This window comes from Elephas maximus, chromosome 5, assembly GCF_024166365.1.
Source record: "Elephas maximus indicus isolate mEleMax1 chromosome 5, mEleMax1 primary haplotype, whole genome shotgun sequence".
NCBI lineage: Eukaryota > Metazoa > Chordata > Mammalia > Proboscidea > Elephantidae > Elephas > Elephas maximus.
In genome coordinates this window covers 117,877,112-117,900,740 of record NC_064823.1, presented here as the reverse complement: position 1 = coordinate 117,900,740, position 23,629 = coordinate 117,877,112, and the positions used below count along the sequence as shown (strand labels likewise).

General features: G+C 37.9%; 1 protein-coding gene across 3 annotated transcripts in view; it reads right to left on the bottom strand.

The window, feature by feature from the left end:
• The window catches only part of ATP8A1 (ATPase phospholipid transporting 8A1), a 261,316-nt gene that overhangs the window by 102,874 nt on the left and 134,813 nt on the right, over positions 1–23,629 (bottom strand). For all 3 annotated transcript variants that reach the window (XM_049886325.1, XM_049886326.1, XM_049886327.1), the window contains 2 exons: positions 11,092–11,230; positions 6,587–6,651 (listed from right to left, as the gene is read on the bottom strand). In XM_049886325.1, coding sequence (XP_049742282.1) covers positions 6,587–6,651; positions 11,092–11,230 — 204 coding nt within the window. The remainder of the gene's footprint in view (positions 1–6,586; positions 6,652–11,091; positions 11,231–23,629) is intronic.

Below are 23,629 nucleotides of genomic sequence, written 5' to 3'. Positions count from 1 at the left end.
CCTGATGACTCGCCCAAAGTGAGTGAGTAGAAGTCTCTGACAATGTTCTGTGATCCATGGGGTTTTTGTTGGCTAATTTGTGGAAGTACATCTCTAGACCTTTTTTCAAGTATGTTTTAGTCAGGAAGCTCCATTGAAACCTGTCCACCATGAGTGACACTGCTGGTATTTGAAATACTGGTGGCATCATAGTGTCATAGCAACACACAAGCCACTACAATATAACAAACTGACGAACGGGTGGTGGCCTTAGTACAGTACCTAGTACAAAAGAACAAGAATGTAATAAAAGTAAGCTATTGTTTTTGCTATGACCATACCTGCAAAGAATAGAATGCTGCAGCAACTGCAGAATTCCCTTCTCACTAAAGTCAGAAAGCTACCTTTTCCTTTGGGGTTGATACACTGTTTCCATGATTTCTCTCCAGACATTAGGTGGTGGCCCCTAATCAGACTGAACAGGGATGGAGAGCAGGAAAGACAATCTAGAAACCTGTGCCCAGGTGATCAGAAGGAGAAGTGGACACGGCTTCTCAGGAGTTAAACTTGGAAACACGGTAAGCCTTTTACCTGTGAGTGAAAGAAACGTATTTCTCTAAACTCTCTACATATGTACTTAGCCATCATTCCTGTTGATTCAATAAATGTACAGTGAATATTTTTCTTTCCTGTCTTTTTTGGTTTCCTAAGAAATTCAGTCAGGAGAAAGGAAAAACAATAAAAGTGTATTTGAAATCCATCCCTACCTCCCAAGACAGATCCCACAACTCCCCATATAAAAGAGAGCTAGGGAACCCTGGTGGTGCAGTGGTTAAGAGCTTGGCTGCTAACCAAAAGTCAGCAGGGCAAATCCACCAGCGCTCCTTGGAAACCCTATGGGGGCAGTACTATTCTGTCCTATAGGGTCGCTATGAGTTGGAATCGACTAGATGGCAACGGGCTGGAGGAAGGAGAGACTAATTTATGGGTACAATATGTGAGACTCAGGATGACCGTTTGGCACCTTTAAGACATCCGCTTCTTTAAGCAGTATAGTTAGTAGCTGAAGAAACGACAGTCCCTACCATCCATTTGTGCTTAACAGACGAAATGGTGGTGAAATCCTGAGTCATCTCAATGATACAAGTCTTTAAAATTTTTCTACCTTTTAGAGGAAATTTAAACCACACTGATTAAAAAAAAAAAAATTTTTTTCTTTTTTTTTTTTTTTTGTGACTTGAAAGTAATTTCCAGAGATTCACAGAGTTGGTATATTATGAAGGATTTGACTAGATAATCATACTCCTTAATATAAACTCAAACCTTCCAGAAGTGTTTTAGTAGATTTTGAAAGGCTGTAATGAGAAACTGAGAGTTAAAAAGATAGGTCACAGTAAGAGATTCCCTAGTTCTTTGTTCACATTTTAGGTGTTTCCAGGTTTAACAGACAGACTTCGAATAAATTACTTACTTTTACAAACTGGACCTAGGTCACTAAGTGAAAGTGGTTTCTGAGAAGTTTGTGGACCACTTCCTGGGTGTTGCTGTGCAGAGTTAGGGAAGAAGTACAATATACCTTTCAGGCCAGTAATCTGAAATTCATGTCTCTGCAGATTCTCAAGGATATGTCTCATATGAAGGATATAATTAAAACTCCTAATAAAGTGGTTCAAAGTATCATGACAAAGAAAATCATACAAATTATATATCTATTACAAATATTTAATAGTCAAGTTTTAACCAACTTTAGATAATTCTCAGTGATGCTGACCCATGAAATTCTTTGCAGATTTTGAAAAAAAAAAAAAATTCTACTAAGCCCTCTGCCTAAGAAACTCCTTTGTCAAGACTGTCTATATTTGACAAGAGCCTGGCAGATAGCTGTGTGAGGACATCGACTTCATTTTTCTAGCTGGTATGCTGTGAATGGAGCTAGGAATCAGCAAAGGCAGAAAAACTCCTCGGGTTTCTGTATCAGACCTGCAGAGCAAGGCTTCCATTTTGCTCGTATGCACTTTCAACTGCAGTTTGGTTTTATATGCATGTTTATAGTTGTTTTTTTTTTAATGCAAAAGAGTAATTTTCTAAGACAACCATACAGAAATCCAAAAAAGAAAATTAGAACACAAAGAGTTTTTTTTTTTGAGATGATCTAGATCATGAAAAGACAAAAGATTTCCACTGCCTTGACGGTCAGGAGAAAAGTTTTTCTATTTGAAATTTCAAGAGCCTCTCTGATACTTGATTTATAAAAAGTTTAACACAGGAAAAAGATTCACCTTTTATATTTTACCAATATTAGGGACAGTACTTTGGTGGAAAACGCGAACAGTTCATATAGCAATATGCATCACTTGTGCAAAGGAGGACCTATGTTTACAACCTTCTACCTTACGAAAAAATTAAGAGATGAAAAAATAATATTTCATAACAAAAATGACCATTATGCAAAGCAACTTGGAAACTACTGAAATAATATTTTTCTACTAAATTTCCTAACTTCTCCTTTTTACATTGGCCATACCCTGTGCTAACCCTATGAATCCAAGGCTAAGAATAACACTGCTCTCACCTTATAGCAGGAAACTGTGGCTCAGAGAAGTTCCTTAATTTCAATTTGCCCAGGGTTACACAGTCAGGTTAGAGGAGAACTGGGCTTTTAACCCCTGTGCTATTTCAGGGAACAATTTGAGTACACTCATTAAAACTGTTACTTGTACAGAATACACACTTCAGTTTGTTTCCTATTGTCTTATTTCCCAAGACATTATGCTCCTAAGTTTATTACTTAAAAAAAAAAAAGTTTATTACTTATACGTTGATTATTCTTTGTGCTGATAGAATGACAATTCTATTCCTTATTACTCCCTAGCAGCACAATTTGAACACAGGTAATGAAAAAATAAATAACAATTTACGTACAGGTACTCTAGCACATCTAATGAATCGCCTGAAATCTCAACCATGGATTTTGTGACACAATGTCTAATGGAGCTATACAAAGGGATGTTTCCTTTCCTGCTGAGAAACAAATGAGTGTACCACAGCGGGTCTGACCCCAAACAGTCAGATTTGTAACATCATCACTTTAACTCCCAGGGAGAACCACCTTCCCCAGGCCAGAACTGAACGAATTAGTGCTAATCCATTCAGCCACAGTGTTTGCCTATGATCCTCTTCTCTAACTGCCTCGTGAATGGCTAAGGAGATTTCTAATTCTGTCCTATAACGTTGCTATGAGTCAGAAATGACTCAACGGCAACGAGTTTGGTTTTTAGTTTTTTTAATATCAGATATGATAAGATTACCATCAAATCTAAAACTGACACAAAACTTCTGTTTAAGAGAAGCCTTTGATTTAAATTTATGCAGCAACTCCCTTCTCAAATATTTATGGAATATTTACTATGTGCTAGGAAATTTGTGGGGCATTGAAATAGAACAGTAAACCAAAACACACAGACACGGTTTCTGTTATCTCTGCTTGCTCTGATAGAAGGAGGTAGTACAAATATCTTTGAGGTGTTTATTAATTTTGCATAACCACCTTGGAAACCTCAAAATGAAAATAAACGCCATTGTCTTAACAATATACTGATAGACTACATTAAAGGTTTTTGGTATATTACTTCTCTCTTTTTTGTTTTTTTGAAATTACTGTTTACACCACTTGATACTTAAAACACTTAAAGAACATAGTATGTTTATCCAAGCATTGGAGAAAAATGATGAACAGATTTTAAAATAAGAAACAATACTATCATACTCTATATAAGGGGAAACCTAAACCCAGACAAAAAGGAACATGTGCCATATCAAACATGGCTTGTCATGCTTTTACTTCAATGTCACAGGTCCTACTTCTGATTTCCTTCAGTTGTAAGAAAAGCTGTGCACCACATGTAATCCATGGTGCTGACAAAGGCATAAACCTCTACAGGGACTGTGGGAATACAGTTTTCACGATGTTGTCAACAGCAGCAATCCAGTTCTGGAATCACCCTTGACAGCTCCTTCTCCAGGGACATTGGTGAAGTCTGTCTGAATTTTTTCTCATACCACATCACTGGCATTGGTACCCCTGTTTCCTCTTATGTGACTGGTATCCTAGTCCCCTGCCTACACTCCGAGCCCCTCTACCCTTCCCGACTTGCTTATGTACAATTGCTTCTACACATCATACCTTGTAAAGCACAAGGCTGATGATGTTGCTGCCCTTGCATGTGGGGGCAAATTCTTAAGCCTGGCCCACCTTCCGCCACTGGACCTGAGACTACCTTTCCATCTTTAATCCTCCCTGACATTTATTTACAGGTACCGTACAAATGCTGAAGGAGCCCTGGCGGTGCAGTTGTTAAACGTTTGGTTGCTAACTGAAAGGTCAGTGGTTCAAACCCACCAGCTGCTCCGTGGGAGAAAGATGTGGCAGTCTGCCTCTGTAAAGACTGATAGCCTTGGAAACCCTATAGGGCAGTTCTATTCTGTTTCATAAGGTTGCTAAGAGTAGGGATTGTCTCGATGGCAGTGGGGTTTTTTTTTTTGTTTGGTTTTACAAATGCTGTGGCACCACTAAAAATTTTTTTAGGCAGCTTAATACATATATCTTTATAGAACAAAGGCTAAGATACATTAAGAAAGAAAGAAAAAGTGTAAAGCTGTATGTATTGTATGCTATAATTTGTGTTTAACAACAAAGGATACGAACCTACATATGTACACATATCCTTTGGATGCAGCAGAATATTTCTGGAAGAGCACACAAGAAAGCAGAACTGGTGACCATCCCTAAGGAGGTAAACTGGATAGCCTGGGTATAAGGGTTGGAGATTCATTTTTTACCACCTGTCTACACTCCTTTCCTTTTGTAACTATGGACTGTTACATTCTGTGCCTACCTATATTTATTCAAACAACAAAAAAAATTACAACCTTGTGTTCAAGTCTAATGTTTTCTTTATATGCCCCAAACTTACTTGCAATAACTTATCTTGAGCCATTTTTTTCTGCTTGAAGTCTTCTCCCCTTACTCAATTACTCACCTCCATCTAACTAAATGCCATTTACTTTATAAATATTTCCCTAACCTTTACAATATTTTCATAGTGAACTACATACCTTATTTACGTTCCTGTTTTGTACTGTTTTTGTATACATCTTGCTTCCTTTGGAGCCCTGATGGAGCAGTGGTTAAGAGCTTGGCTGCTAACCAAAACATTGGCAGTGCAAATCCACCAGCCACTCCCTGGAAACCCTATGGGGAAGGTCTTCTCTGCCCCATAGGGTCGCTATGAGTTGGAATCAACTCGATGGCAATTTTTTTTTTTTTTTTCAATTCCCTTATTATTTTGTAAGTTTTGAATGTTAGGGCTGTCTTAGTCATAATTTTTTACAACATGGTAACCTGGGTATAATATACCTAAATTAACACATATGGGTGGTAGAGAAGAGAGACAACTGTAAGCTAAGGGGGTGGAGTCCATAGCATTCTTGTCTAGTACCTAAGAGAGAGCCCATCCAGTAAATAAACGAAAAGTACAGACTTCCAACCTTAGGCTGGATTTTTTTGGTTTGTGTTTTTAGGATGAAAGCTTGATTCATAAAAAATACTTCAATAGTTAAAGGTCTAAATGACTTATAGTTAAGAAATCATATATTGTTTTTTAGGCTACAAGTAACAGTGAAGTATGAGAAGGGTCATTTTGAGGACAAATAATGGAAAGGTCACCATGCCAAGTTGAAAATCTGAAGTCAAATTCTTATTACATATAATTTCTGCTCTATACCTGACTTCCAAACATTTGCCTTTTCATTCACCTCTTCAGCATCCCTCCCACATAATAAGCCTCTCTGCTTTGCCAACATCCCCTCAGCTCTGCCAACATCCCTAATTATCAGGTTTTCTGTACGTCACTATAACTATTTTAAGTAGTTCTATAATCACCTCTCCTGTTCTGTCTTCCACCTTAAATTACAACTAGTTGCCTTTACTTTAACATATTTACAGTTCATCCAACCTACATATTTTTCTGTTAACTTCTGTTTTACACTGTATTCCTAACAAATCATTCTCCTCCTTCCAAATGTGATTGTGAATACCTAACACAGCCATGGGGTGGGCGGGGGGAGACATCCTAAGAACTTATATTTCAGCCCAGAAGAAGTTAGGGCATTAAAAAAGAATATCTTCCCCAACAGGAAGTTATTTTGTGTTGTTCAATAGCTTTCACAAACTTTTTTAAGAAGCAAAATATATATTAGCACTGGAAGCTAAAGCAGGTATAAAGTGTTCAATATATAAAATACCCAAGTAGATATGAACAAGTTCCTGTCATTTAGCAACTCCTGGCATAATGCTTTTATAAACCAGCTTTTCTGTCTCACAACATTAAGTAAATCACTTAGCAATTTCTTTTAGCTGTCACAGATACAAAGCTTGAATCTATTTACACCAACATGGTTCAAAGGCCTGTACATTACATTAAAGCAGAACAACACCAATGAGGTATCTTTTAACTTCAGGAACATAAAACATTTCTACAGCTTTGTGAATATAAACTACTACAAGATGATTAAATTATTAAAAGATTAAAAAAATAATTTTACTTACATCAAGAGAGCCTTCATTTATAACAATCATTCCCATGTTCTTCTTCAAAAGTTTACAGGAATGTCCTATATCAAAAAACACAGTAAATTAATGGACGTATTAGTTTTCCTGAAGAGGTGAAGAAAGTAAAGTAATAATACTACCAAAATATCTAAAGACTATTTATTAGAAGTTATGGCAATCAGCTGTTAGCCAAGTTTTATGTTGTTAGCTGCCGTCAAGTTGGGCCCTGACTCATGATGACCCTATGCAAAAAAGGATTGGACCATTGTGATCCATATGGCTTTCATTTGCTGATTTTTCAGAGGTGGATTGCCAGGCCTTTCTTCCTGGTCTTAGTCTAGAAGCTCCGCTGAAACCTGTTCACCATCATAGCAACACGTAAGCCCACGCTGACAAATGGGTGGTGGCTATGCATGAGGTGCACTGGCCAAGATTGAACCTTAGTCTCCTGCATGGAAGGCAAGAATTCTACCATTGAACTGCTCTCACTTGCTATAGGAGGAATTTGAGGCAAGTGCAACATCTGGCCTGTTATGGCTGTCCGCATAAACAAATATGGAAAGAGACTGTAATAACGATTTTCAGTGCTGTAAAAACTGACAAACATAGATGATATTTGCTTCATGATGACCAACATAAAGAGCTGAAGATGGGCCAGATGGTTGTTTCCAGAAAAGGGTGCAGGAGAGTAGTAATATTGATTTCTGTCTGACCCACCGATTCCACCACCATCTCACTGCTCTTGGGCAGTCGTGACAGTCATCCTCTTATATACATCCTCTTATTTCCCTCTCTCTTTGTTGTACTTGCTGCAGGACAAAATTACCCCCCTTAAATCCAACTCTGCCTACTCTGTACCTGCTCCAGTGCACCTGAAAATGGCTGGAGAAAAACAATCAACCCTGCTGACTAATCTCACTTTAGATCTGTGCTCACTGTTCTCCAAGGTGCCCCTACTGTCACCTAGAAATCCTACTACATTTACCTGGTACATTCACTACTCTACTGTCCTAGAGGACTATTTTAAACCTTCTCCTCCTCCCTGAACTCTAACTCTCCTTCTGTCCTCACTCATAGCTGATAACCTTCCCATTTCCTGAGAAGACAGAAGCAACAAGAAGAGCAATTCCTTAAGCACTCATCACCTGTGCCATACATCTTGCCTTATCTCCAGGCACAAAGCATTAACCGTCCTGCTCAAGTGAAAGCCACCTCTTTCACTTGCTTAGATTACATTTTACTCACCAACTTAAGGACAGGGCTCCACCAAGTCTCCCTCTTTCTTCTGAAACTTTTTTTCTTCTCCATAGAAAATTTCTATCAGCACATGCCATTATGTCTCATCTTAAAAAACAAAAACCCCTTCTCTTGATCCCACTTACCTTCCCATTATGGCCTTGTTTCTCTGGAGTTGACTATACTATATCTCTCTCCTCCCACTCTCCTCAGATCATTCCAGTCAGCCTTATTTTGCCCCCATCACTATACCAAACTTGCTTTTGACAAGGTCGGGGATCTCCACGTTGCAAAATCTAATGGTTATTTCTCAGGCCTCATCTTACTCAATCATCAATCAGTATTATGTGGTACAGCTGATCACTCTTCACTCGTTGAAGCACTTCACTTGGCTTCCAGAATACTACATTCTCCTTCATTAGTCCCTACTTTATTAGTCCCACATCTTGTTGATTTCTCTTCTCCCTGACCACCTATCAATATATCCAATGATCAGATGTAAAATCGAGAACATTCACAAGAATATCAGTCTTGTTCTTTGATATGAAATGGAGATATGTAAACACCTGCTACCAACATGTTCTGTTCTGTTAAACCAAATCTGTCCTTCAAGGCATTATTTGAATGAACCTGTCAAACAAAGCTTTAGAGTCCCATGTTTTATGAAAATAACCTCAAAAACCAATCTGTAATTCTTATTAGTTGTCTTTCTTGATAAATTATTGTCCTGTTAATAATGATGAAAAAACACCTCTGCATTCTTAAACAATATAAATGTCTAAGTTTTCTTAGCTTTAAAAGATCTTTGGCACTTTCTTCTCCCACATGCATTATAAAAAAATTAAAACCCATGACTCTGCTATGTTTACAATTTAACAAATAATTTAGGGTCTCACATTTCATATTTAAAATAATACCATGCCATTCATTCTCACATTTTTAAATACTATCTAAATGTTGACCATTCTGAAACTCATATCTCCTGCTCAGACCTCTTTTCTGACCTCCAGACTCTCATATCCAAGTGTCTACTTAAGAACAGACACTTAGGTGTCGAATGGGCATCTCAAGCTTAACATGTCCTAAAGCCCGGCTCCTTATCCACCCCACCCCAAAACCTGCTACTCCTTCATTCTTTCCCATTTTAGTTAATGGTAACTCCATCCTTCTGTTGCTAAGGCCCAAAACCATAGCATTACCTCTGATTCCTTTCTTTCTCTCACACACTACATCTAATCCATCAGATAATCCTGTTGGCTTACTTTTAAACGTATCCAGAACCCAACCATTTCTCATCACTCCCACTGTTATGATCCAGGTCCAAGCCACCATCATCTCTCACCTGGATTAATGGAATCACATCTCCACTGGTTTCCCAGCTTCCACATTTGCTTCCCATCCAGTCCAGTCTCAACCTAGCAGCCAGAGTCATCGTTCTCATAGGAAAGTCAGATCTTATCTCTCCTCTGCTCAGAACCCTTCAAAGGCTTCCCGTTATCTTACTCAGAGTAAATGCCAAAGTGCTTACAATGGCCTGGAAGGTCTCGCCTTACCTGGACTCCCTTACAGTGCTGACATCTTCTCCTAATACTCCCCTCTTTGTGCATTTCTGCTCTTTCTGTCTGGCATAGAAGACAATCTGTCTCTAAGCATCCATGTGACAAACACACTTCTTTCTGGTACTTCTTCAAATGTCACCTTGTGAATGAGTCTTTCTGACCTCCCTACTTAAAACTGAATCCCTCTGTTCAATTCCCTATCTCCTTTCCCTGCTTTATCTTTTTTTTATAGCAATTGTTGCTATCTAATATATATTTTTTCATTTACTTTACTGTCTGTCTTCCCGACTAGGATCTAAAGCTCCACAAAGGCAGGCATTTGGTTTGTTTGTTCTCTTCTGTGTCTCCTGCACTTAACTAGTGCCTGGCAAAGTAGGCATCATAACCATCTGCTCAGTGAGTGAATTTTATTGACCTTTTTCTAGTGACAAGTAACAACCAAAGCCCAAGGTTCTAGAAGTTAAATGTTGACTAGAAACTTCCATCATGTTCTTTTCATAGGAACCTTTATAATGGCTGTATATCCTGAGCAATTTGTACCTGTGGTTGCTTAATTCCCTTATATATCTGTATTTACTACCATATATTCTCCCTCTATCTGTAGTCATGTCTTTTTATAATATGTGTTTTTCCAGGTCTCTCAATTTTAATGCATTCTACATTTCCTCTTAATTGTCTTCCCATACATCCTCTCTTCATTTTGTCTCTAATACCAGTGATGGTTTCATAATCAAATTAACAACTTGTGTGGCTTATAGATTTAAACTTCTACTAGCTAGTTTTTTTTTATTATTAGTTTTCCTCCAATAATAACATCAATTTACTCTAAACTTATGTATAAACTTGTATAGAGTTTTATAGTTACAGAATACTTTAGGCTGATTGACAACACTTCTAAAAGAAATATAATATAAATGTTTTTTTTAAAAATATAGATGTTTAATAATGACTTTCTAAAAATGTGGTTTCATGCTGTGAACACCTCTGAAATGGTTTCTTCAACTCTGGGGAGTTTCGTATGTAACTCATTAATATCTAGAGGCTGAATCTATGTCAGGGTTTACAGTCCACAGGCTACCTACTATATTTCTGAATCTGGAAAAAAGAGTGATATTTTCTTGCATATAATTGGTACAACAGAACTCTAAAACAAAACATTAGCTTTTTTTCTCAGTAAGACTTTTCTGAGAAATTGGACTTAAATGCAGGATGGATGAAGAGTGACACCATTCTTACTGCCTATCTCAGAAATAACCTTTGGCTACACAAACCATAAGCCCAATCTCCTCACTTTCACAGACAACTGTGGAGTACCATCTACACATGTCAATTATGGATGGAAAGTGAGCTAGGCAGAGACAAACGCAAAGGAGAGGGCACACTACTTGGTTGTGAGAGTTAAAGTCTGCCTGTATATGTAACTGTGGGAGAAAAATATGGCAGTCTGCTTCCATAAAGATTACAGCCTTGTAAACTCTATGGGGCAGTTCTACTCTGTCCTAAAGGGTTGCTATGAATCAGAATTGACCCGATGGTAGTGGGTTAGTGGGTATATGTAACCATCACAATTTTAAAGGGGCTTTGGAGCTACAATAGATAAGCCCAATAATATTATGGCTCTTTCAAATCTTGAAATATTTCAAATCTTCTAAAATATATCAACCTCTTAAAAGCATCAAGACTTAAAGATTGAATTAAGTGAATCACCAATATTAATGGCAGTTTCTTGCTTGTCTCCTGTAAGGATCCAGATTTTGATGTCTGCTTTCATTAGAGTTTCTATGGTTTCAGGCACTTGATCTTGTAATTTATCCTCAATGGCCGTAGCTCCAAGTAGCTGAAGATTCTGAGAAAAATAAGTAGTAAAAAATTTAAGAAGACGAGTTTAGACTCTTTGTGAAGAACAAAAAATTAAAGTGTTTATACGTATTTAAATCCAGGACTAAGTGATAATTCATGGACTTTTATGTGAACGCCAACTATCTCATTGAGTTTTCTCTCTTAAGGATCCCTTGCTTTCATCCAATACTTTTGTCATGAGACTGAGGATCCTTGTAGTTACCTGCCTTATACTTTCTCCCTCAGGTAAGAAATGAATCCTAAGAAAAGCAAATACAGGAGACACAAAATCAAAAGTCAGTTAAAAAGGAAGAGGTGGCTACTAAAACAAACCAACAAAATTGTGGGAAGTTGACCTTAATGAAGAAGCAACTTTGCTCACCTGTTTGAAAAAGAGTGAGGATATATGCGGACACTATGAAAGTGTAATTTGATGCAATGTCAAGAAATATATCCACATGATACAATTAGAAATTAAAGGCAGAGAGCAATAAATAAAGTGATAGAATTAGTCTCTAAAAAAAACAAAACAACACCAGGTTGAATGTTTTTCACATTGTTCGACATATAGGTAGTGGAAAGCCAGATTCCATTAAATATCTCTTGCTTATTAGATGGTATCTTTCATACAAGACCTAACATGACCAATACACTCTTTGAAAGCATTTCCAACCACTCACAAGAATAGTTTCTACCCTTCTCTTCCCAGATGAAAAAAACAAATAACAATCCCCTGGCTGTTTGGGAAACCTGCATCGCCAAATGAACACAGGTTATGGTGACCCCTTGGTTCGGAATACGTAAGAATGCACGCTGATGGACTAAAATTTAAGCCTCTCTCTTCACTATGTCATCAGGCCCTGTCAGTAGCTGGGTACTCTTTAGAAGGGTGCTCTGCAAAGCCACTACCTATTGATTCTCAGTCTTCATCTCTCCTAGTTTTCCCCGCAACCTATCCTCAAGTATGATCCACTTCAGCATTCATCTTTCTTCTCAACCTATTTTCCCCTCTCCTAATTTTATTTTCATTTAAAATATTAGAGAAGGACAGAATGGATACACTGGAAATTAAGCGTTGATGGTAGTGTCAGGGTTGGTGATAACACAGAAAGCATTTCAGTTTCTATTTTTCCTCCACCTTTAAGCCCTGTTACTTTTCACCAAAATTGAGGTCCAAAAAATAGTCTCAAGTCTTGGTAGGCATGGAGTATAGTGTTAACTATAAATATGCAAACATGAAAAAATGTGTGCGTGTATATAGTCTATGCATACATTAGTTAGGAATGCTTTTGGCTGCAAGTAATAGAAAAACCTGAGTAAGAATGACTTAAAGAAAGGTTTTCACATAATGTTGAAATAGGCAGCTGTGGGCATTAGGTTAGTGGCTCAACCATATCTCAACCAATTCTCCTGGTCTCTCTCAATGTCTTATAGCGGCTTGTACAGCTATAGCTGTGACAGTCATATTCAAGACAAGCAGAAGAGGATAATATCAACTGTATCTGTCTCTTATGTGGAAAGCAAAAGTGTCTTCAAAAGCCTCCAGCATATTTCCGATTATAGCCAATCAGCCAGACTGTGTTACATGGCTACTCCTAGCTATGAATATTTAACTTTTCCAGCCTCCACAGTGAAGGTGGCAAGGGAGAATAAGGTAAGGTTGGGAACGAGTTTTAAATAAGCCAATCAATAATCTCTGCCACAATAATTATATACAGATGGGTCTGCATATGTAGTAGTGTTTATATGTACATGTGCATATGTATACACATATATGTACACACACACACATGCACACACACTCCCCACTGCCTCGCCTGGCAAAACTCAGCACCAAACTCAAAAGGTATTATTTCTTTGAAACTTTCTTTTATTTCTTAAAACACGTTTTCCCCTCTGCTCTGCCCCCACAGAACTTTGCTCATCTTTACATTTCTTAGATTTTATCATATTAAGAGTAGTTGTTTAAACGTATAACCCTAGTAGGGACCATATCTTGTTCATCTTTATATCTCCAGAGCACTGGCAGTCAGAATTCAGTATGTTTGCTGAGTAAGCTTGGCAAGTAAATAAATCAATTAAAAATTTAGTCCAAACGTTATAAAACATTGCTACAATCCAGGCCATTTCAATATATTACAAATAACTTGTACAGCTATTATATACAGTTGATTCATAACTTCTTTGTATATAATATATAAAACAGGAAGGCAAATTTCCTTCTTTAAGGAGACAGCAATTTTATCTTTAATGAAAAGCAGATTTGAAATCTATCATAACCTGATGAATAATTATCATCAAGAAGTTCAAGAATGAAAAGGAAGAACAGTTCAGCATCATCTATGCCAACATCACAATTGCTGTATTTCAACATTTAGATAATGATCCTATCAATTTCTTTAACTGCCTTTAGGACATTGGAAGCTAAATCACTTTGGCCCACATCCCAGTGAAGATCAGATGTAGCTGTGTTCAAATTTTAAATATTACTCAGAAGTCATGATAAGGTTTTTGATAACCATGGGGATAGCTCAGTAACACAAGCCCTCAACATTTTCTAAACCAAAAAATTTTTTTTATTTTTATAGTGCTTCATAAAGTATTGTAGTAAGTAGATAATGTGAGAGCCAAGATTTAAACACATTCATTAGAAATGTATAAATGAATATATCTTTTTTATACATTTGTTAGCTCGACTCCAAGGGGAAAAATGAGTTCAGAAAACATACAGATATAGAGTACCACTCATATATCAAATTAAAATAAAGTGACTTCACCTATAAAAAGTTGAATTGGCAAAACTTGCATGATAGATAAATTTACAACAGTGTCAAAAAAAAAAAAAGAGTAGCTGCTGAGGGTGCTTACGTACAACCAAACACCTCATGGGATCTGGTTCCTTGATTTGGAGGTTTAAGGTCATGGCGTCACAGGATATGCTAGTTAATTGGCTTATGTAATGTGTTTAGTGCTTCTGTTCTACCTCCTAGCCCACTGCGTAGGGCCTGGTATCTTAAAAGCTTGCCAGCAGCCATCCAAGACACAACATTGGCCTCTATTCGCCTGGAGCAACAGAAGGAGGAGGAGAGTCAGGAATAAGAGGAGGAAATGGAATATGTGGACAACTGCCTCCATGAGCAACTGCCTCCTTTGCCATGAGACCAGAACTGGATGGTGCCCAGCTACCATTACTGAACATTTTGATCAAAGATTCTACAGAAGAACCCTGTTCAAAAGAGGGAAAATGCATTACAAAATTTCATATTCTCATGGAACCCTGACTTTGTGGAGCCCTGGAGGCTGAACAAACCCCTGAAACTATTGCCCGAAGATAAACTTAAAACCTTAAACCAAAAATATCCGCTGAAGTCTTCTTAAAACAAAACAAAAAAAAAAAGTTTAGCTTAACTAGTAAAGAATGTCTGCCTTGAGCATCATGCTCTTTTAAGATCTATAGATATGGGATCAAACCGACAATAGCAACTAGAAAGATTAGATGGGAAACTTAGGGGGCAGTGAGTTTATGATAAGGGGGTAGGGAGAGCTCAGAAAAGGAGGGTGAGAATAGTTGTATAACTTGAAGAATGTAATTGATGTCACTGAATTGTATGTGTAGAAACTTGAATTGGTGTTAAGTTTTTGCTGTACATATTCTCAACAACAAAAAAATAAATAAATTATTCAAAGAGAGAGAAGGGGAAAAAAAAAATGACTTCACCAGGGAGATCATGTTGAAAATATTTGGAAGAGGTTTGAAAGAAGGGAAGCATCTGGTTTGGCACAGGTAAAAGGGAAGCATTCTTCAAACTAGGAAAAAATAATATAAAGGACCAAAGAGGTAGGGCCAGCAAGGTGTACATTGAGAAAAGTCACAAATAGGTTTACATGGAGTGTATTGGTGGTTATGATAACTGAAATTTCTAAAAAGAGTGCAAAAAGCATTTCTGAATATTCAGCAAAATTGCAAAGGGTCTACTTTCATCTCTCTAAAGAAAACATTGTGCTCCATTTTCCTTTTATCCTAAGAGCTCCTAGAATACTTATTAATTTTAGTGGCTCTGCAGATTACTTTCCTTTTGCCCTGTTGCCATTTATTGTGAGATTAGGATCTTGAGTGATAGGCTGTTGTACCCATGGAAATTAATATCTTTGGCTATAGTTTATTGTTCCATAACAATCATTAGAAAAAATGATTTGAACTTTATGTGCTTTTCTTGATCATAACACAAGACTGTTTAGCCCGTAATCAATTTCATCCCAAATATGTATTACTTACACAGATGGCCGCTAATGGGCACTGTGGGAATTACATATTCAGTCAAGTGTTGAAACATGATAAAATTCCCAGGGCATTTATGGAATTAAAAAAAAAATTTTTTTTTTCAAATCAAATTTTACTTTAAAAATGTCACTGTGCCAAAAGTTATAAAGGTTTCAGGTTGATGACTCTTATACATAATACAGATTTAGTTATCACTGAAAAATCATGAAATAATATTTATTCATTTAGTAAAGCCCTTAATAATCTCATTTTCTCTTTCAGGTGTTCAAAATGAATGCAGAATTTTTAAAAAGCAGTATTAAATGCAAAATTTCTACCCTAGTGAAGATATACAGCTTCATGGAGAGTATTTAACACCGATATGGTAAAGATTTAGAAATTATGTTTGTTCCCCAAGACATGTATATTTTGCTAAATAACTTCAAAATGAACTATTTCCATATTAGCAAATATTTTGTTAGTGCTTACTTTACTTCGTATTTTTAAAAAAGTTTGTAATATGTTTCTAAATGAGAAAAACATAATAATCAAACTGGTATCAATTTAGGCTTCAGATGACAGCATGAACTATTTGGAAGCAGTTTCTTTAAAGATGAATAAAGAAATAATACTGGTAAGCAAAGTTTTCCCACTGGAGTAAATATGGATGAATAACATATGTAGCCTTTATTTCAATATGAAGTAAGATTTTGATGAGGAAGATGAAGGAACGGCAGCAGCAAACATTTCTTGAGCACAGAATACACACCAGTGCTCAATGCATTACATTTATTAATTCAGTTAAGACCTTGGGGGAAGGTGAATGAATTGCCCAAGGTCAAACAGAGGTAGAGTTAGCTGAGCTATGATGGTTAGACCAAAATGTCAAGAATCAATAAATAGACAAAGGAAGTGAATGGAAAGTAAACCTGGGGTTAAATGAAAAAATTTTACTCAAATCGTCAGGTTTATAAACATATGACTCTGCTCTTTAGTCTTCACTAATACTTTGTTTCTATCAATGGGTTTCAGTATCTGCCCTGAGCCACTCCTGCCAGGTGTGCTCACTTCCATCCACAGGCCCCAATGGTTCACATTTTGGGACCGGCCCCTTTCCAAGCATGCATGTGTACCTGCATTCACTCATTCACAAATACGCAAAAAGCATGAAGTGTTGGGCAAGATGCTGGGGATACAACAATGATTTCCTTCCTTCGTGGAATTTACATTTCAGCATGAATCATTACAGACTCTTCTTTGGATTCCCCCCGGCTTGGCTTCTGATTATACCACCTTGTCTTTTACTGGTACCCTTGAGTTGCAATATGTAAGGATTCTACAGGGACAATATTAAACGATGCAAGTCAACGTTCAACCATTTTAGGATGTAGCATATGATCAAGAAATGATGCTACTGAAGGAAGAAGTCCAAGCTGCACTGAAGACATTGGTGAAAACAAGGCTCCAGGAATTGATGAAATACCAATTGAGATGTTTCAACAAGTGGATGCAGTGCTGGAAGTACTCACTGGTTTATACCAAGAAAATTGGAAGACAGCTGCCTGGCCAACTGACTGGAAGAGATCCATATTTGTACCCATTCCAAAGAGAGGTAATCCAATAAAATGCAGAAATTATCGAATAATATCATTAATACCACACACAAGTAAAATTTTGTTGAAGATCACTCAAAAGCAGTTGCAGCAGTATATCAACAGTGGATTGCCAGATATTCAAGCCAGATTCAGAAGAGGACATGAAACAAGGGATATCATTGCTGATATCAAATGGATCATGGATGAAAGCAGAGAATACCAGAAAGACGTTTACCTGTGTTTTACTGACTATGTAAAGGCACTGGACTATGTGGATAATAACAAATTATGAATAACATTGCAAAGAATGAGAACTGTAGAACTCTTAATTGTGCTCATGAGGAACCTGTATTTAGATCAACAGGCAGTCACTCGAACAGAACAACGGGATACTGCGTGGTTTAAAGTCAGGAAGGGTGTGCGTCAAGAGTTGTATCCTTTCACCATATTTATTCAATCTGTATGCGGAGTAAATAATCCAAGAAGCTGGACTAAATGAAGAAGAATACAGCATCAGCATTGGAGGAAGATTCATTAACACCCTGTGAAACACAGATGACACAACTTTGCTTCCTGAAAGTGAAGAGGACTTGAAACGCTGATGAAGATCAAAGACCACAACCTTCACTGTGGATTACACCTCAACATAAAGAAAACAAAAATCCTCACAAATGGACCAATAAGCAACATCATGATAAATGGAGAAAACACTGAAGTCATCAAGGATTTCATTTTACTTGAATCCACAATCAATACCTATGGAAGCAGCCATCAAGAAATCAAAAGATGCATTGCATTGGGCAAATCTGCTGCAAAAGATCTCTTTAAAGTGTTAAAAAACAAAAAGATGTCCCCTTGAGAACCATGGTGCTCCTGACCCAAGCCATGGTCTTTTCAATCGCCTCATATGCATGCGGAAGCTGGACAATGAATAAGTAAGATCGGAGAAGAGTTGATGCCTTTGAATTGTGGTGTTGGGGAAGAATATTAAATACCATATGGACTGCTAGAAGAAGGAACAAATCTGTCTTGGAAGAAGTACAGTCATGATGCTCATTAGAAACAAGGATGGTGAGACTTCATTTCACATACTGTGAACATGTTCTCAGGAAGGATCCGTCCCTAGGGAAGGAAATTATACAAGTAGAGGGTCAACGACAAAGAGGAAGACACTCAATGAGATAGACTTACACAGTGCCTGCATCAATGGGCTCAAGCAGAACAATGATTGTGAGGATGGCGCAGGACTGGGCAGTGTTTCATTTTGTTGTACATGGGGTTACTATGAGTCGGAACTGACTCAATGGCACCTAACAACATCTCTCTTAATCCTGACTGGCTGGCTGTCATCAAATCCCAAGCAATTAACCACAGGGCTAGGAATCTAGAGCTGTGGTTCTCAAACTTTATCGTACAACAGAAATACTGGAAGAGCTTATTACACAGATTGCTGGACCTCACACTCAAAATTTCTGATTAAGTGGGTCTGAGGTGGGGCCTGGAAATATGCAATGGTAGCAATGTTCTTGGTTTGATGACCTAATTTTGAGAACCACTGATCTACAGCAGGATTGACAAACTTTTTCTGTGAAGGGCCAGATGGTTAAGTATTTTAAGGTTTGAGGGCCATATGTTCTCCATTACATCTTTAATTCTTTGTGGCACAAAAACAGTCTAGATAATATGTAAAAATGGGCATAGTTGTGTTCCAGTAAAACTTTATTTACAAAAACAGGCAATGGTGGATTTCGTCTTCAGGCCAGAGTTTGCAGACCTCTGACATAGAGTACTTGCAAGCGTCCTATCCCTGTACCTGGCTCCATTCTGAATTATGGCTTCTGGCTAGTCCCTTGTTCACACCCAACCCTTTTCTCTTAGCCTGGCCTGGATCCTCTGGTCTCAGTTCTCTATCCTCTCCTTGCAACTCCAAACCACGAAGCCTTTTAACTGTAATATAGGATTACCGTCAGAGAGGAACACTTCTCCCCACAATAATCGCATTAAAAAAAAAAAGCCAAACCAATTGCCGTTGAGTTAATTTCAACTCATGGTGACCCATGTATGTCAGAGTAGAGCTGTGTTCCATAGGGTTTTCAATGGCTGAATTTTTTGAAAGCAGATTACCAGGCCTTTCCTTCGAGGCATCTCTTGGTGGACTCAAACAGCCAACCTTCTGGTTAGCACCTGAGTGCTTAATCATTTGAGTCACCAAAAACAAAAAAACAAAAAAAAACCAGTGCCATCGAGTCGATTCCGACTCATAGTGACCCTACAGGACAGAGTAGAACTGCCCCATAGAGTTTCCAAGGTGTACCTGGTGGATTCGAACTGCCGACCCTTTGGTTAGCAGCCAAGGGACTCCAATAATCACATTACTGTAAGTCATCTATCTTAAAAGTAAAGACAAAGTTTCATGTGAATACAAAGGATAAGCACAGGAAGAGTCATCTTAGCCTGAGTGGCTCCAAAAACCCATCTAACATGAGCTAACACTTGACCTTAAATCCTAAATGATGAATTAAGAGTTAGCCAAGCAATCAGGAGAGGTGGGAAGGGTTTGGGGGAGCGAATTCCAAACAGAAGAAATCACATGTGCAAGGACAGAGGTATGAGAAAGTATATTATGTTTGAGAAGTTGCAATTTAGTCAATATGGAAACAATAAACGAAGTGAGGTGTGGCGGTGAGGCTGGAAAAGCTGGCAGGGAATGGAACCTGAAGGATCCACGTGCTGTGCTGAGGATTCTCAAGACAAAGAGTATCTGGAAAAGAATTGTAGCAGGGAAGAGAGAGGATCAAATTTACATTTCAGAAAGTTCACTGATGGCCTGACTGGAGATGGATTAAAGGAAGCAGAAGTAAGGAGTTTTCAGGACCAGTTAAGAGGCTATTGCAGTTATCACTCCTTATCAGCTTTAAAATATAACCTGGAATACAGATCCTTGGATGGCACATAAGGTTAAGCACTGGACTACTAGCAGAATGGCCGGCAGCTCGAACCTCCCCAGATGTGCCTTGGAAGACATGCCTGGAGATCTGCTTCTGAAAGGTCACAGCCTTGAAAACCTTACGGAGCAGTGCTACTCTGCACACATGGGATTGTCATGAAGTGGAACTGACTAGATAGCAACTAACAACAACAACAACAACCTGGAATATGGACGGCTATGGGATTTGTAGTCATTCTAAAATGATGGCTCTCAAAGAATACTGAGCTCCTCTCTGTTTTCCATTTCTCTAAGACTCTTTCAATCTTGTATTTTTCATTGACATTTTTGTAGTACACAAGTGTGGGGTTTTATTTAAAAGAAGAGGACCTCACACTTCCGTTCCTTTCAGTTTAAGCTGGGCTAGTCCTAAGAACATTAAACCACTGGCACGGCTCATTTGCCGGGTTCTGGAGAAATCACACCATCAGTTTATTTTTTTCACAAGGCCAAGAAGAAGGTTTTCACATGGTGCTTTTTGAACTAAAGAAATCACATTTTAACTCTCACAAAGCCAATGGCTTAGTAAATTAGGCCAGCATCCACACACCCAGCTGAAAGGAATCAGGATTTGAGTTGCAATTGCGTGCAGCTTGCAAAAACAACACATCCATCTTATCCAAGTAAGAACACACTAATAGCCAGCGTGGAAAGTCTGCCACGACATGTTCAAAAATAAGGAAGTTTATCACGCCAGGAGGAGGAACATGATCAGAGATCTAAGGAAACTTAAATACTTTAAATAAGAAGATTCTAAAGACGAGTTGATGGAAAATCATGAAAAACACATTTCCACCTTAATTTGTAAAGACAATGGAATACATAGAGGCTGTCTCATCAAGCAGACTTGCCCTGAACATGTTGTGTCTCCCACATCCCGCCCCGACTCACACCAAGTACTGATGTAGCGATTATGCAGCTACACACTTGGCTACATCTTATTTCAAATCTCCAACATTTTACATACATTCTTGCTTTCTTCTAAATCAAACTGGTGGCACAACATACTGATCATTAACACGGGATTTGGAATCAAGGCAGAACGAGGGGCTGAATCCCTACTCTGCCAACCACCGGATATCCGCCCTTCAGCAAGTAACCTACCTATGATACAATTTCCCCACTGGCAAGATACAGCTAGTAATACTAATGTCATAGGGTTGTTCTGGGGCTGATCAGTCACCTCAAACTTTTTTGAGTATTACAGGAAAAAATTGATCACCTACCTGTGAGAGTTGTATTTTTACGTAACCTATTAGTTCTGTTAATATAAATAAGTTAAATACATTATAAACCCATTGCCATTGAGTCGATTTTGACTCACAGCAACCCTACAGGACAGAGTAAAAGTTTTACTTCCCCCTAGGGTTTCCAAGGAGCAGCTGGCAGATTCAAACTGCTGGCCGTGTCCTTAGCAGCCGTGGCACTTAACCACTGTGCCACCAGGGCTCCTATATACATTACAGAATGGAAAAACAGAAATTAAAAAGATGAGCTAAAACATATAGAAACAAGGCATAACATTTTCTTCCTTAGCCCACTGGATTTCTTGTGTACCTCCTGTTAGAGGCCCTTGAACCAAATAATAAGCATAGAGAACTTAGCAGAGGGCTTGGAGCTTAGTAAATGCTCGAGAAATGTCAGGCCTTTTTAGTAGACGAGCTGACTAATGCAAACGTTCTTAAGCAAACAGTAAAACACAAAACTACTGAAATTTTAAACTGCGAAATCACCAGTACATCATGTACATTTTCATCCATTTTTTAGTACAAATGAATGTGATACGTGCAGTTACTAAGAATAGAAGTGGTAGTTTTATCTGAAAAAGCATTCCATCCTAATACAGAAGTTGCTGTGAACTTGGCAGTCAATAAGTGTTCAAGAAAAGTCCTGTTTTCCATTAAGTTTTATATTTCTCTAGGAATCCTCTAAACCACTCGTTGCCACGTGTTGCAAAGGACGCTAAACTGTGGTGTTCGGTCACACTGAGTGTAATGGCTGATCTATATCACACCACATCAAGGCAGTCTCTAAAAATCTCAGAAATGTCAACCATTATTTTGAGGAGGAGTAAAGGACATAATGCTAAAAAAAAAAAAAAAGATGCTATTAAAATTCTTGGGAAATAAAAAGGATATTAAGCCAATCAATGGAATACATGTATCTACAAACTAGCTATCTTTCCCTCTAGGCCCTTTCTGAGTTGGGCTTTTAGATTTCCAAGTGACTTAGTTTATATACCTTATGGTTTCAATGTAGAAGGTTTAAATCAATACTAAGAAAAAAAAATTTTTTTTTGCATGAATCCCATCAATGGTGTGCCCCTTCCATGGGATAAGAATTCTGGGTTTTCCCTTATAAGAGTTTAAGATGCCAGAAGACATTCCCTCAACAAAGATTTACTGAGCACCTGTCATGTGCCGGGAGCCATGCTTGGTATTTACCATGAACGCACATCTTCATATTTCAACCAACTGCTTAATTATAAAATCTTCTGGTAAGTAAGATCACTCTGTGCTACTAATTTCCAAAGGAATCCAGCAATATAGTACAACTATAAGGCAACATTTACACATCTTAGAATCGTGTTAGAATAAAATTGGCAGATCAAAGTGAGGCGAGAAATTTCAGAGAAACCGCTGCTAATGAAACATTAAAGCTTTGTTATTATTGTTACTTTTTAAACCCATTTTTTTCTGGACTGTCTATGCACAGATAAATTTTATTATTTTTATAATAATTGGACTTCTAAAAATATAGACCAACATTATAACTGGTTTCATAATCTAAAATTATCAGTCCAAATATATAAACTGCCTTCAAAAAGAATGAGGTTAAGGATGGTAAAACAGGTCAAATTTGTCATCTGCAAGAATGAGACAACTGTAAATCCTCTCAAGTACAAAGACAGCGTAAGAGGTGCTACTGTCCACAATAGCTTAAGTGAAGCTGAAGTTCTCCTCAAATTGGGTCAAGGCAGCCGGAGAATCTGGTGATTCGACTAATCCCTCCTAGGTCTGAACTACGCGAACCTTCTTGTACCTGAACAAGTGCAGCCTTGCTGGTAATAAATGCCATCTCTTAGCCCATATTTAGTAACAGAAAAAAAGATGCTCCAGTAATTGATTCCTGAAGCAACTCATAGCATTAGAATTAATGTTTTTTTTTTTTTTTAAATATCCTGAAAAGTTTACCATAAGAATGCAAGTGTTGGAGGCCAAACCATTCAATTTTGTAGCAGAGATGATGACTATATTTTATGGATGGATGAAGAAGCCCCAAACGCTCTCATCTAACAATGGTTGTCCCTGGGGATGACAATAGCCGGAGGACTTTTCAAACCTCCCACATCCTCCTTCCTTGAGTATGCTCCCCAGGGTGAAGGGCATGTGTTCCAGCACTCAGATGTGCTGGGGTAGAAAAGGAACAAACACCATCCTAAGGGACAAATATCAGTGTCTTCTTGGATGTTCTTAGTCCACTTGGCTATTTTTTTCAGCTTATCCTAGGAGTTACAGCCCCCAAAGGAAGTAGGCTTTAACTAAAATTTTAAAACTAAATTAC